Source organism: Nyctereutes procyonoides, unplaced genomic scaffold (genome assembly GCF_905146905.1).
Source record: "Nyctereutes procyonoides isolate TBG_1078 unplaced genomic scaffold, NYPRO_anot_genome, whole genome shotgun sequence".
In the NCBI taxonomy this organism is placed as follows: domain Eukaryota; kingdom Metazoa; phylum Chordata; class Mammalia; order Carnivora; family Canidae; genus Nyctereutes; species Nyctereutes procyonoides.
Window position 1 is genome coordinate 34957426 of NW_026575048.1, and position 16119 is coordinate 34973544.

General features: G+C 38.6%; 1 protein-coding gene across 1 annotated transcript in view; it reads right to left on the reverse strand.

The window, feature by feature from the left end:
• Window positions 1-13679: 13679 nt before the first annotated feature.
• The window catches only part of NPHP1 (nephrocystin 1), a 45343-nt gene continuing 42903 nt past the window's right edge, over window positions 13680-16119 (reverse strand). Inside the window, 2 exon segments of the mRNA XM_055327761.1 lie at window positions 13680-14160; window positions 14162-14884. Coding sequence (XP_055183736.1) covers window positions 13875-14160; window positions 14162-14884 — 1009 coding nt within the window. The 3' untranslated portion in view covers window positions 13680-13874.

The following is a 16119-nucleotide window of genomic DNA, read 5'->3' on the forward strand; positions in this document are numbered from 1 at the left end:
ATTATTTGTTTTTGGGTATTGAGTTATATCAATTCTTTATATGTTTTGGATATTAACCCTTTATCAGATATGTCATTTGCAAATATGGTCTCCCATTCAATAGGCTGCCTTTTAGTTTGTTTCCTCCAATGTGTAGAAGCTTTTTATTTTGATGTCATCCCAATGGTTTATTTGTATTTTCACTTGCCTGAATAATTGCAAATTTAGCTTTGATAAAATCTTGCTTTTATATGAATCTATGGATACAGTCAACTTAAATATAAGTTAGTTGGTTTTGAAAAAAAAATTTCCCTAAATTTCAATAACACTATTCCTTATCAAATGTATTTTATTGTATTAACACATATTAAAATTATCAAGTAGGTATTTCTTATAGAATGTAGTCTGTACAAAAAAGAATAAAGCCTAAATGATAATGTGACAGTTACTTTGGTTCTGTCATTTTATTCAGGTCATCAAGGAGGGTCCATCAGATTCAGTGGGAATCTTGAGGGTCAAAGACCACCAGTTCAGGCTACATTCTTTCTTATTTCACCCAACAAGTCATAGGTCTGCTCTGAAATGTCAAAAGGTTCATGGACTCCATCTGGTGACAGCAGAGCTTGGAGGGCACCCCCATTTTCTTGGTTTTGCTTAAGGAAGTCAGCAATTACTTTCCACCGGGCAGCCTCTGTCTCTTCTTCTGCCCACCTGAATGGGGGCAGGAGTGTAGAATGCAGAAGAGGGACCACACAGTCGTGGTAAACCAGGAGAAACATGGCCTTCAGGAACTCTTTGTCTCTCTGGGAAAACACCACCAACACAAATGAATGTGAAATAAACGACATCATTAGCTTTTAAGTGTTAAATTCTATTAACTCTGTAAACTAAAGTTTATCTAAGGGGAAGGATGGAGGGTGTCATTAATGTCTGTCAAGTAACTGACTCTGAACCAGCTACTCAGTCAGGAAACAGAATTCTCTGAAGTGGATCCAAGCAAGAGTCACCTTGGAGGAGAGATGAGCTGTTCTCCTTGAGAGTCTGGGAGAGACTCAAGACTAGCATGTCTCCTGAGCTTCCCTGAGGGCATCTCACACATTCCATCAAGGACACTGGGGTGCTGAAATCTAATTCTGGTGACAAGGGTGTGGTTCCAGGTAAACATAACTAAAACACAATATGAAGTCAGCTGTATCCACTTAATTAGATTACAGCCTATCAGAGACAAGGTCAAGTTGTTATAGGAGAAGGGTGGCCTGAAATCCAGAGAAGGAGATCCTAGGAGTAAAGTGTGCAGACCCTCTCCAGATAACAAGGGTACTGCAGTATGGACACAACCAATCAACCCCTGACACTGACAGGCTGGGGAGCACAGCAGTCTGAAGGTAGAGATATTTATACACAGCAGATCTACACATAGATACCACCCTTCCAAGCAACCATGTGGGGCGGGGGGTAATTTCTACAGGCCTGAGACCCAGCACGTTGTTCACTGCTGTCCTAGAAAAGCAGCACACCTGCCAGTTTTAGCAAAGGTCAAGTGTAAACAGTACTGGTCAAATGGAAGCTCAAATAAGGTTACAACACACTTTTACAACATATAGTGTCTGTGTCTGTGTGTATATATATACACATATATTATTTATAATACAGTTTATGTTTCTTAAAATTTTTAGGAGTTTTGGTTTGTTCTCCTATGTTCCTTGTAGTTAATTAACACTTTAGACTTGAAATCCAAAAACCATGGACCATGAGTCAAATGTGGCCTACTACCTATTTTTATAAGTAAAGTTTTACAAAAATTCAGCCATGCTCAGAGTTTACAGAAGTCTGCAGCTGCTTTTGGACTACACTGGCAGAGTGGAGTATTGTACTAGAGACCTTACTGCCTACAAATCCAAAAAAATTTTCTATGTGGCTCTTCACACGAGAAGTTTTGTCAACCCTGGATTAGAGCAGTGAAGCCATTACTCACTGATTAATACAAGCTGTTTGGTAATCACCAAGCGTCCATGGTAATGTAAGCATGAGCCATGCATTTTTTCAATGTATTAGACTGGTTAGGCCAATTTTCTTTTTCCTTCTCCTTAAATGATATTGACTTTGAGAGCTAGAGGAACCTTTTTTTAAAGTAAGAGAAATTTGATAGCCAACTGGAGACTTTGTTTAGAAACTTCTCCTCAAATAACATTCAGTGATCTGAAACGATTGTTTTGATCAATTATTTCTTTTCACATTGGAAATCACTCAACCATACCCTTCTTGGAACATGTCTTTGCAACCACGATGACACAGCTTAACTGGTTAAGAGAGACTAGGACTATGGCTACTTTGGCTAAGACAGAGGCATTATTAGCATGTGTAAGCAAGCCGTGAGCTCTGCAAACATTCAGTTCAGTGAGGAAAACCGCATTACCTTCTCTGATCTTTTTAATGTGCTTTCTTTCTCAGCCCAGGAACTCTAAAAAGCAAATCAATATGTTATATTAATCCTAGTATTCACAAGCCTTTGCCAAACTTCTGTGACTTCATGGTAATTTAGCGTATGGATAGGGCTAAAAAACCTGTACGGGCCCTACATGTATAAGTGAATCTATAGGTACCAAGTGCTAACAACCCAGAACCAGACCAAATGGGCCGTGAAAGTTGCCTTAGAAGCATCATGATTCTTAGAAGTCAAAACTAATTTAAGAACAGAATCAGTGAAACACTAACACATCCTTGCAAAATGCATAAACATTGCACCTGAACAGTAAAATACCATTAAGGTTTTAAAGTCAGATGATAATGAACATAGAGAACTCTACCAAATACCATACTTCTTTGCAATTCTGTCTGCCATGATGATGACAGGGGTCAGAGGGAGATAAAAGGAAGTATAGCTTTGCAAGTAAATATCCCTATCTGTCCACAAAGCTTCACACAAGCTTCTTTAAAGAAATAAAAAAAAACCTCCCAAAGTCCAATTAATCCCACAGAAATATGAACTGAAGACTTTTTCAGCATCAGTTCTGAGCAAACTATGAGCAAGGAGGGATGTGCCCATTCTCCCAGTTGCTTCCTCTAGGCCTCCATTTGGTGCCCAGTTGTGGGTATTCTCCTGTTGTGCCTGATTTCATGGATTCCATGAAAGCATCAGCTCTTGTCTCAGTCGGAAGGCCTGGGGGTGAATATGACATATGGCACCAAGAACAAGATTCTCCATGAAATGAAGAGAAGTTTCCTATCGAGAGACTACAGGCTGTTCCTCTAATGAGCCATGTCTTGGACGGTCATATTTACCATAATCTGTTACGATGAATGGTCAGTTATTACCATGAAAGGACTACCTGATGAGACTGTTGTCCACTACCCTATTGACTGCTGTACCTGTGGGTCCTGGAGAGTTTGAAGAGGACCCTTAGAGAGGCAGGGTACTTTACTAAACAGGTCAGGTGCTATTATTATTAAAACACCACCAACAAACTAAACTTAGCTAAGTTGAAGGCTCACACACTTCATGATATAAACTTTAAAAGGTACCTGGCTTCACATAACTATCAGTTAGCAACGTTAGACTTAACATTGAGTAAAATTTATCTACTGTTTCTTAGTTGTGTCAAGGTCCCACTTCATTTTTCACTGAGCTACCAGCAAGCAGTAAGGTGTCTCACTTATAGTAACTCAGTGGCGAACAGTATGTGTGTGTGTGTGTGTGTGTGTGTGTGTGTGTGTGTCGGGGGGGCGGTTCACTACTATACACTAAGATCCGTTTCTTTCTTCCTTCTGGAGCAAACAGAAGACTCCATCTCCCAGCTCCCTTGAAGTTAAGTGGGGCCATGTGATTGTTTCTGGTCATTGAAACGTGAGTAGAAATGGCTTATGCCACTTTAGGGCAAAGGCAGTGGAAAGCCCAAGGACAATCCTCTATTCTCTCTTTTCCTGCAGATGCAACTGGCAACAGAGGAAACCACTTGTTCCAGATGATGCTGTAAGAAAGTGGAACTTCCACCAGCCTGCGTCCTTGGGTGACTATGGAGCAGAGTCTTACATTGATCCATGCTGGGTAGGCTCCATGAGTGAGAAATCAACCTATATTAGCTACCACTGCCCAGGTTGGCTTAACCTAAGTAACACGGTATGCCATGAAAGAAGGCTCAAGAGTACATATAAAGCACTCTTTTTCATTTTTATTATTTATTGTACAAATAATTAATTTTGGAAAAGTTAAGAGAATACAGGTAAACAAAATAACTCATGATTCAGAGGTAATCCTATGTATTATCTTTCTAGAGTATATTCCTCCAGTTATTTTTACAGGCAGATATATAAATGTAAATATATATATTTAAATACACTTAACTACAACTCAAATTTTTTTTCACTTTAATAATGTATATGATCAACTTTATCTACATGCCTTTTCTTGAGCCTGTGGCATATCTAGACGTACCCAGAGCAGACCTGCAGTGCACTTCTCTGGGCTATCTGCTCATCAGGAAATGTGGAATTTAAACTAGCTTAGCCCTAAGGTTCTGTCCTAACTCCAATGCCCACACTCTATGACTGCTACACACCTAGAGAAATATGCCAGTGCCCTACACAGTGCCTTAGCCACAGTGAGGTCTCGTAAACTATTTGTCGAATGAATCAATGGACCTGTGTTCTGTATAATGAATAAATATAATACTAGTGACTTTATAGGGGGAAAAAGAAAAATTCTGCATTATCTAATGTGAGTGCCATATGAACTTGTCTGAAATTATGGATAATCATATGCCATTAAGTCTTTTTTTGCAGAAAACGTCATTGTTACTGTTGACACCCCAGACCTAGCCAAACCATTACATGAAATCAGCTTTCAAGTCTAATAAAAATCTTTGTAGGTGATTACTTCCTCCTTCCATTTCTGTCAGGCCCACTGGACCTCTATCCTTATAGATAGGAATCACCTCCTAGCATAGCTCACCTCCCTTCTGCACATGTACTTTTCTACCTGTGTGTCAGGAGCTTTCCTAAAGCAGAACCCTGTACAGATTACCCACCACCTACCATATACTCTTCACTGGCAATGTGAGAATCAGATCAACTCTGCCATTCTGCATATGACATTCTACACGCCAAAGTGGATCCTTTGCTCTTCTATTACTCGCTATTCCTTTCTGCTTCAAAACATCGGTTCATGGTGATCCTTCTACCTGTAATGTCCTCCCTTTCATCTCAGCACATCAAAATTTGATTTGGCCCCAACTTTTTATTAGGTCTTTCTCACCAAGAACCTCTTGTGAAAAACACTTATCCTCATTTGCTGCCCTCTTTAAATATTCAAGGTCCTGGATTATACATCCCCAGTGGCACTTACCATGTTATCAGAGTACTGCCTTGAAACCATAATGGACTCGTAATATTTGTTGACTGATATATTAAGCTAAACTTTATGAAACTGACATTTTTGAAAGTCACAAAATGGCTAAAAATTAGAGATTTTATAGGGTTCAAACTAATACCCAGTTGCAATTTCACATAAGCAGATAGTATATGTTGAATTAAAACAAAACTGATAGGGACACCTGGGTGGCTCAGAGGTTTAGCGCCTGCCTTCGGCCCAGGGCATGATCCTGGAGTCACAGGATTGAGTCCTGCATCGGGATCCCTGCATGGAGCCTGCTTCTCCCTCTGCCTGTGTCTCTGCCTCTCTCCTCTCTCTCTTTCTCTCACTCTTTCTCTGTGTCTCTCATGAATAAATAAATAAAATCTTTAAAAAAATGCTATATGTACCCTGATTCTCCTCTGAAAGGTCAGTCTATTTATCTAACAAACCATTTTGGATTTTTGCTTAAGATACAATCAGTGACCATCTTAAGTCAAGGAATAAAGAATAGGAAAGAGATTGCAATAGCGTATGTAGCAGGTATTCCATCTGCTTATTGGGTCAGGGGAAGCAGCCCTGGGAAACAGTATTCATACTAAGGAAGAAAGGATGAGACCAAGTTAACTAGACAATGTACAGGGGTTGGGAGACACTGTCCAAATTGGAAAAAACAATCAAACCAACGCTAGAGCAGGTGTCAGAACTCACTAACATGGTATGTTCAATTGTTTTCAGAACCCATCAGGTTTCTATCATGATGTGTGCTACCCACCCTGAGTGCATCCATCATGTCAGGCTGCTCCAAGAGTTTGGGGAAGGTGGCCAACACTGGGTTACTAATTAAATCTGAAATACAAAAGAACAAAAAGGATTTTATATAAACTTCATCCAATGTATTTGACTGCAACAGACATAAAAACATTCATTCAGACAAAAATTATTATGCTACATGATTTGTTGATAACACATTCTATACATTTTAACTTCTAGGAGGGCTCAAAACTGTCTGCTCAATCTCCATCCACCCCTAAATTCATACTCCAGGAGTTATGAAATGAGTCTTGTACCAAGTAGACCGAGCTTTTAGGGTGAAAGTAAAGTGGCTCTGAACAGAATAAAACTAGAAAATTTTGTTCTCCTTTCTTTGCTGTTTTCCAACCTCTCTTTCCTCCTTATGACATAACTGAAGTATGGTAAAAGTAACTAGAGAAGTACAACTCAACACCAAAAAACCAAATACTCCAATTAAAAAATGGGCAAAAGACATAAACAGACATTTCTCCAAAGAAGACAGACAGATGGTCAACAGACACATGAAAAGATGCTCAATATAACTAATCATCAGGGACATACAAATCAAAACTACAATGACAGGAGCACCTGAGTGGCTCAGTTGGTTAAGTATCCAACTCTTGATTTCAGCCTAGATCATGATCTCAGGATCATGAGATTGAGCCTGCATTGGGCTCCAAGCTGAGTGTGAAGTCTGCTTAAGATTCTCTCTCCTTCTCCCTCTGCCCCTCCCTGCCCCTGCACTCTCTCTCTCTCTAATAAAAAAGAAACACAAACCACAATGAGATAACACCTCATACCTGTCACAATGGCTAAAATAAAAAGCACAAGAAACAAGTACTGGCAAGGATGTGGAGAAAATGGAACCCCCATGCACTGTTGGTGGGAATTCAAATTGACACAGACACTGTGGAAAACAGCCTGGAGGTTCTTCAAAAAATTAAAAATGGAATTATCATATGATCCAGCAATTCCCCTACTGGGTATTTACCCAAAGAATCTGAAAAGATGTATGTGCCTCCATATTTATTGCAGCATCATTCACAGTAGCCAAATTATGGAAGCAGCCCAGTATCCACAGACTAATGAATAGATAAAGAAGAGATACACACACACACATACACAGAGGACTATTATTCAGTCATAAAAAGAAGGAAATCTTGCCATCTGCAATAACATGGATGGATCTAGAAGGTAAAATGCTAAGCAAAATAATTCAGAGAAAGACAAATCACATATGATTTCAATCATATGTGGAATTTAAGAAACAAAACAAAGAAAAAGAGACAAAATGATAAACAGACTCTTTTTTTTTTTAATTTTTATTTATTTATGATAGTCACAGAGAGAGAGAGAGAGAGAGGCAGAGACACAGGCAGAGGGAGAAGCAGGCTCCATGCACCGGGAGCCCGATGTGGGATTCGATCCCAGGTCTCCAGGATCGCGCCCTGGGCCAAAGGCAGGCGCCAAACCGCTGCGCCACCCAGGGATCCCGAGAAACAGACTCTTAACCATAGAGAACAAATTGATAGTTATCAGAGAGGAGGTGCGTGGGGGATGCGTGAAATAGATGAAGGGGATGAAAAGTACACTTATCGTGAAGAGGACTGAGTAATGTATAAAATTGTTGAATCACTATATGTACACCTGAAACTAATATAACACTGAATATCAAATATACTAGAATTCCGGCTGTGCTGGAACCAGTAAGTGCCGGGGGACAGGAGACACGGTGCAAGCTGCTCAGGAACTGACTCCAGTCATGGAGTCAGAAAGGACCCCGGAACTGGTGTTTGGGGGTCAATGGATGGTGGTGGATGAAAATGAAAGGAATCAGGAGTTGAGGATTCTAGCCATAGTCCTAAATACTGTGTAGGAGAATACTGATATTTCACAATAAATAATGGCACATGAAACATCTTTGCAAAGAAGCACACCAGAAAGGACACTCTTAAAATGACATGGGCAAAATATTTTGCTACCTTGCATCCTCAGTAGAGAAAAATCCTTCCTCTAGGTCTTATCAGGGTTATTCTGATGGTCAGATTCAAATGATGAAATTGGTTCTGAGTAACCTCCTTCCCAACAGGAAAGCTAATAACCCTCTAAGAAGTCTTATCAGTCATGAAGTTTCTTTCGAGTTACTGAAATAAATTCAAAGGCAAGCGATGATGAAAAAGTTCAAAGTGTCCTTCCCTTGGAGTTATAATTGTTCCTTGAGAAATGGTGGTACCTCCCTGTTGTAGAGTTCCGTTTCTCTCTCTTAAGTCCTAGGAAAGGACTCCTGTCTAACCATGAACTCTGCTTGTCCACAATTGCTAAGCCATCATAGGGCCCTTGGTCCTACTCATTCTGTTTCAGCCACACTGGCCTGCTTTCAACTGTAATCCCTCCAACATACTTGGGTTGTTTTGCCTTGGGTCTTCAGATACACTGGCCGCTCTGCTCAGATAGGCTCTTCCTCCATATCTTAAACTCCTCTCTCAGGTCTTATCTTAAATATTACTTGCCTAGAGACTTCCCTCAGGTCTTCCTAGTGTATGTTCATGTTGGCTTTCTTCCTTTAAAATACTTATTTTATAAGGTTGAAAAGGATTATTTATATAATCTTGTGTTTGAAGTCTGTCATGCCACCAGGGTGAGGATGTATCTGTTACAACCGTCACCGGGCCTACTACATGCTTGGCATATAGGAAGCACTCTATACATATCTGCTTTCTAATTTATTGAATTCAAAGACTATTCATTAAAATTAAACTATTTTTAGAGGTAATTTTTTTTTTTAAGATTTTAGTTATTTATTACAGAGGGTAGGGGAGAAGGGAAAAGCAGAGGGAGAAGGACAAGCAGACTCCATGCTGAGCACAGAACCCAACATGGGGCTCAATCTTAGGACCCTGAGATCATGACCTGACCTGAATGCAAGAGTTGGATGCTTAACCTATTGAGCTACCCAGGCACCCCTAAAGGCAATTCTTATAACATATGTATATCTCTTTGCAAGTTTAATCATGTGTGATAACTCATTGATTTTTTAAAATTATTTTTTAACAATTTACTTAGAAAAAGTTTCAAGCTTACAAAGAAGTTACAAGAATAAAAATAGAACACTGGAGTACCTTTTATCTGTATTTAATTTTAACTAATCTGTTGACATTTAACTTCACACATTAAGAATCAGTTATTTTGGGTGATTTTGGTCTCTTCCCAAAAAGATGATGTACATACCAAACATGTGGTATAAACATATTATTCAAGACACCGAGGGGAAATATGATTATGTCTGAGTTTTAGGATCTCGAATCTCCATAATTTGTAATGTAAAAATATGCATATTGTAAAGAACTGAATATATATTGAGCTCACACAGGATATATACAGGTGTACAATGGGGTACAATACTGTGCAACAAGGTAGTGTATTTATTTACTTTAAAATATTTTATTTATTTATTCATGAGAGACATAGAGAAAGAGGCAGAGTCATAGGCAGAGGGAGAAGCAGGCTCATGTGGGACTCAATCCTGGGACTCCAGGACCACAACCTGAGTCAAAGGCAGACGCTCAACTGCTGAGCCACCCAGGCGTCCCTCGAGGTAATTTACTGACACTGATGCTATTCTAAATATTTTATTCCAAATGTTACCTTCAGAAGCAGAAGATAAAGGCTGGCGTAGGTTACATTTACTCAAAGCATGATGCATTACCATATATAAGGAAATTGCAAAGACTCTTACCAGCACTTTGCATGCTCATCCTGTCTTTCAGGAGTACATCTCCAAGAATTTGGCGATAAAATATCAACAAATGAATGGTACACATACTTCCAATTAATGTTTCTGGCAGTAAACTGTTAAAGAAGAAAAATATGTATTCATTAAACAATTCCCTACAATCTCACCTACATTGTTTTTTTAAATATATACTTATACTACTTTAATGAACAGTTCCAAGTTTTGCTTCATTATTGAAAAAAAGTTTTACAGTTTTAAAGAAAATTCCCACTATAAGTTGCCTACAGTAAGCCTCAGAAAACTACTATTTCTATGTGTACACTTTCAAATCTGAACTCTGTTTTGTCATTCTTGTGTTTCCATTTTAGGGCATTCACCCATGTTATATGTTAAGTAGAGAAGAAAAGTCACCAATTACATGTTTGGGGAAGAAGGGGATTAGTCAGCTACCAGTTTTGACAAAGCCTTGTAGCCACTCCTCCTGATGTGATGAATGAAAAAGGACACAGGAGGAGTTCAGACTGTTCTGTGGTGCCTGGTGGAATGTGGGAGGGGTGTGGCAGACCTGGACTGAATTCTGACTTTGCTTCTTCCTAGCTATGTGGCTTAGGGTTAATTATTGTCCTTTTGTTTTGGTTTCCTCATTTTAGAATGCAGAGAGTAATACCTCTGTTTCAGAAGCTTACTAAAAAAGGATTAAATTGAGGTAAGTGTGAAGTACTTAATGTAATGTCTGGTCCATAGTAAGGGCTCAAAAAACAAAAATAAAAATTCAATATTGATGGTAAGTTTGTATCAGTTTAAAATAGATTCCTATAACTTTAAGATATTATATGGAATCCCCATGATAACCACAAAGAAAAAAATCTATAGAATATACACAAAGGAAATGAAAAAGGAATCAAAATGTGCCACTACAAAAAAATTAATCAAACAAAAAAATAAAAATATATTAAAAAAGGAAGGCATTAAGGGAGGAAATGAGGCATAGAAAAGTCCCCCAGAAGATGTACAGAAAACAAATCACAAAATGGCAGTACTAAACATTCCCTATCAGTGATTACTTTAAAAATAAAAGGATTAAACTCCCCAGTCAAAAGATACAGAATGAGCAGAAAAAATAGGATCTAACTATATTCTATCTACAAGAGACTCACTTTAGATCTATGGACACTCATGGGTTGAAAATAAAAGGACAAAGATACTCCATGCAAATAGTAAACAAAAGAGAGCAGGGGTGGCTATCTTAATAGCAGACAAAACAGACTTTAAGTTAAAAAAAAGTGTTAAAAAGACAAAGAAAGATATTATATAATGATAAAAGGGTCAATGCACCAAGAAGATATAAAGATTATAACATACACAACAAATATTAGAGATACTAAGTATATGAAGCAAACATCAACAAAACTGAAGAGAGAAATACACAGATCTACAATCATAGTAGGAGAATCTAATACACCACTTTTAATAAAGAACAACCAGACAAAAAATAAATAAGGTAATAGAAGACTGTAGACCAACTGTAACTAAAGAAATATACAGAACACTTCACTCAGTTAATAGCAGAATACACATTTTTCTCAAGTGTGCATGGGATATTTTCCAGGATAGATCATATATTAGGCTACAACACCAGTCTTAATAATTTAAAAGACTAAAGTCATACAAAGTATATTTTTTGATCACAAGTGAATGAAATTAGAAATCAACAGAAGAAAAAATAGAAAATTCACAAATATGTAGAGATTAAACATCACACTCTTAAGCAATCAATGGCTCAAAGAGGAACTCATAAGGAAAATTAGAAAATATCTGGAGACAAGTAAAATGAAAGCATAACATACCAAAACTCATGGAATACAGTGAAAGCACTGCTAAGGAGTAGTTTATAGCTATAAATGCTTAAATTAATAAAGAAGAAAGATCTCAAATCAACCACCTAACTTTGAATCTTAAGGAACTAGGAAAGAAAAAAAAACAAATGAACCTAAATATAGCAAAAGGAAAGAAATAATAAAGAGTAGAGCAGGGATGAGCAAAATAACAGAAAACAACATACAAAGTCAATGAAAGCATGAGTTGGTTCTTTGCAAAGATCAACAAAATCAATACTGTTAGCAAGAGGACAAAGAGAAAAGAGAAAAGATTCAAGTTATAAAATCAGAAATGAAGAGAGATGCTACTACTCATTTTACAAAAATACAAAAAGAATTGCAGACAGAACTATGAATAATTATATATCCACAGGTTGGATAATCTAGATGAAATGGACAAATTCCTAGAAACACACAACCTACCAAGGCTGAATCAGGAATAAATAGAAAATCTGAATAGACATAACTAGTAAGGAGATTGAATCAATAATCAAAGACTTTCCAATGAATAAAATGCCAGGACCAGATGGCTTCACTGGTAAATTCTATCAAATATCTAAAAAATTAATATCTATCCTTTTCAAACTCTTCCATAAAATTGAAAAGGAAGGATTACTTCCACAATCATTCTCTAAGACCAGCATTATACTGTTATTGAAGCCAAAGACACACAAAACTACAGATCAATATCCCTGATGAATATAGATGCAAAAATCCTCAACAGAAACTATCAAACAGAATTCCACAGCACATTAAAAGGTTTATACACTATGAACAAGTGGGATTTATTCCTAGAATGCAAGGATGGTTCAACATTACAAAAATCCATGTGATATACTACATTAACAGAATGAAGGAAAAAAAAAAAACCCATAGGATCTTCTCAACTGATGCTGAAAAGAATTTGAGGGATTCCTGCATTGCTCAGCAGGTTGAGTGTCTGCCTTTGGCTCAGGGTGTGATCCCAGAGTCCCGGAATCAAGTCCCACATTGGGCTCCCTGCATGGAGCCTGCTTCTCCCTCTGCCTATGTTTCTGCCTCTCTCCCTGTCTCTCATGAATAAATAAATAAAATCTTTTAAAAAGAAAAGAATTTGACAAAATTCAATACCTTTTCATAATAAAAACACTCAACAATCCTAGGAATAGAAGAAAACTACTTCCACATGATAAAGACCATATATGAAAATCCCACAGCTAACATCATATTCAATGGTGAAAGAGCACAACCTTTTTCTCTAAGATCAGAAACAAGACAAGGATGCCTGTTTTCACCATTTGTGTTCAACATAGTACTAGAAGTCCTAGCCAGAGCCCCAAGCAAGAAAAAGGAGCAAAAGGCATCCAAATTGGAAAAGACAAGAAAAATTATCTCTGTTCACAGACAACATGGTTTTATATGTAGAAAACCCTAAAGCTTCCACAAAAAAACAGTTTAAATAGACAAATTCAACAAAGTTGTAGGATATAAAATCAACATACAAAAATTAGTCACGGAGACACCTGGGTGGCTCAGCGGTTGAGCGCCTGCCTTCGGCCCAGAGCTTGCTCCTGGAGTCCCGGGATCGAGTCCCATATTGGGCTCCTTGCGGGGAGCCTGCTTTTCCCTCTGCCTGTATCTCTGCCCCTCTCTCTCTCTGTGTCGCTCATGAATAAATAAATAAAATCTTTTAAAAAAATTAGTCATGTTTCTATACATTAACAATGAACAGTTTGAAAAGAAATTAAAACCAATTTCATATACAATAGCATCAAAGATAAAATATTTATAAAAATAGAAATAAAATTTCAAAAATAATCTGAAACATGACAAGTGGGTGCTTTAAAATCCTCACATGACACACACTAAGTGCCTACTGTCTACTGGGATATATTGAGCATAAGAGCTAATGTTAAAAGATACTCAAGGAAATGTCTTGAATCATTTTATTTTTTTATTTTTATTTTTTTATGGTAGTTAATTTTATTTGTTCAAGGCTCATATTGCAAGCATTAAACCAAGCATGGGCTTTGATTCTGTGAGCCCAGATTCACATATTTAGGAAGATAAAAGCAAACTGTGATCCATGTATATGGATGAAAAACTAAAGGCTCACAGTTAATCACATCATGGTTTTAAATTTCTACAGCCTAGAAGCCAGAAGTCACAGATCTTTTCGGTCTTTCTGGATATCCCACAAGGTATCTGCACTTTTCTTGAGCTGGGCAACCTCATCATCCTTCAGCTTCTGATTGATCACACTGGTTAAGCCCCGAGTGTTCAGAATACACGGAAGACTCAGGAAGACTTTGTTCTCAATACCATACATGCCCTTCACCATTGTTGACACTGGATGAATCCTGGAGAGATTTTTCAATGGGAATTCAATGAGATCAGCCACACTTAATCCAATAGCCCAGTTGGTATATCCTTTTAGCTTGATGACTTTTAACCACCATCTTATGCACTTCCTTCCAATTTTCACTGTCGTCTGTTCCCATTTCTGGATTCAGTTCCTGAAGAGAAACACCTGCCACATTCACTCCACTCCACACAGCCACACTTGAGTCACCATGTTCTCCCAAAATCTTTCCATGGCAGCTGCTGGGATGAATGCCAAGTTTTTCAGCCATAAGATAGCGAAATCTAGCAGAATCCAGATTACACCCACTTCCAATGACATGGTGCTTGGGTAGTCTACTTAGGTTCCAGGTAACATATGTAAGAATATCCACTGGGTTGGAAACCACAATTATGATACAATCAGGACTGTACTTGACTATCTGAGGAATAATGAATTTGAAGACATTAACATTCCTTTGCACCAGATTGAGGTGGCTCTCTCCCTCCTGCTGGAGGACTCCTGCAGTCACCACCACAATCTTAGAATTGGCAGTCACAGAGTAATCTTTATCTGCCACAATTTTAGGTGTCTGTAGAAACAAGCTCCCATGCTGTAGATCCATCATTTCTCCTTTGAGTTTATCTTCTAAAACATCCACAAGGGCAAGTTCATTAGCCAGAGACTTTCCCAGAATGCTGATGGCACATGCCATACCAACTTGTCCAACACCCACTACAGTGATCTTATTGTTTGGGATTGCAGCCTCTTCTTCTGCAACTGGTGCAATCAGTTTTTCCTTAAGAGTTGCCATTGTGCCCTGAGACCAGCAGCTGTAAGGGTCACGCGAAGGAGACCAGGTTAGCTGTGCGCATCTCCTCCGGCGCAGGATCCGCAGGGAGAGAGCTCTTGAATCATTTTAAATATACATTTTCTAAACATAAGAAATCTTGAAAACCTTGCAAACAATGTCCTTTATCAAGGAGGCAAATATCTTTGGGCTAAGAAAAACCACCAAAAGTTTAAAAAGAGACTTTTTTTTTAAAGATTTTATTTACTTATTCATGAGAGACACAGAGAGAGACAGAGAGAGGCAGAGACATAGGCAGAGGGAGAAGCAAGCTCCATGCAGGGAGCCCGACGAGGGACTTGATCCCGATCCCGGGTCTCCAGGATCACACCCTCGACTGAAGGCAGCGCTAAACCACTGAGCCACCCAGGGGGCCCGAGAGACTTTAACTTTTGTAAATTAATCCTTTACTTTAATTTCTAGAATAAGTATTTTAGAAGGGAACATTAGTCACAGAGGTAGAGTTCAGGTTTCCAGCCTGTTGGAAGTAAATAGAATGAATGTAATGCCAATGGTGGTGGAGGAGCAATGGATACCCCAGGGGTAGGTTCATGGAATTTAGTAAGTATCCTTGACCACTTCCTAATCAACTCTTGCATTTCTAGAAATATCCAAAAATGCAAGACAGGTTCTCTTCCATTCATATATGGCATTTGGTACACAAAGTTAGAAATCATTGTTTTCTAATCCGGCTACAATGCTAGTCTTGTGTCTGATCTGGATTTCAAAGACTAGTTCCAGAGGACCATGTAAGCTGCCTTGATGCTGCCACATGCCTTCTTGGTGTTCAGCTGCAATTCCTAAGGCTTGTTCCACATCCTGTCCTCTGGTCTATGGCTCATTTGGGCAGTGTTTCGGCTGCATGCCCAAACCATGTCTCATGCTGAAGAACAGCCATTGATTTTGCTAGAGGAAGGGGTGTAACCTTCCTTTCATTTTTTCCTCACCTCTCATGGACCCGCCTGCTCTATCTGGCTGGCATCACTGCCAGCCTGTGGTAGAGGCCTTCGTTCCTCCCACAGTGTAGGCACTCCTTTCCTTCTGGCACTTCCCCATAACATGAGGCAGTACAGCTGCACTTTATTAGTTTTCTTTAGGGAAATCTTCTGATTTTCTCAAACTCAAGAAGACCAGAAAGCTCTGAGCTACTGAGATAGGCTATGCTGAAGAAGTAAAAATATACATCTTTCTGAACTCACAGATACACCAGCAAACTCT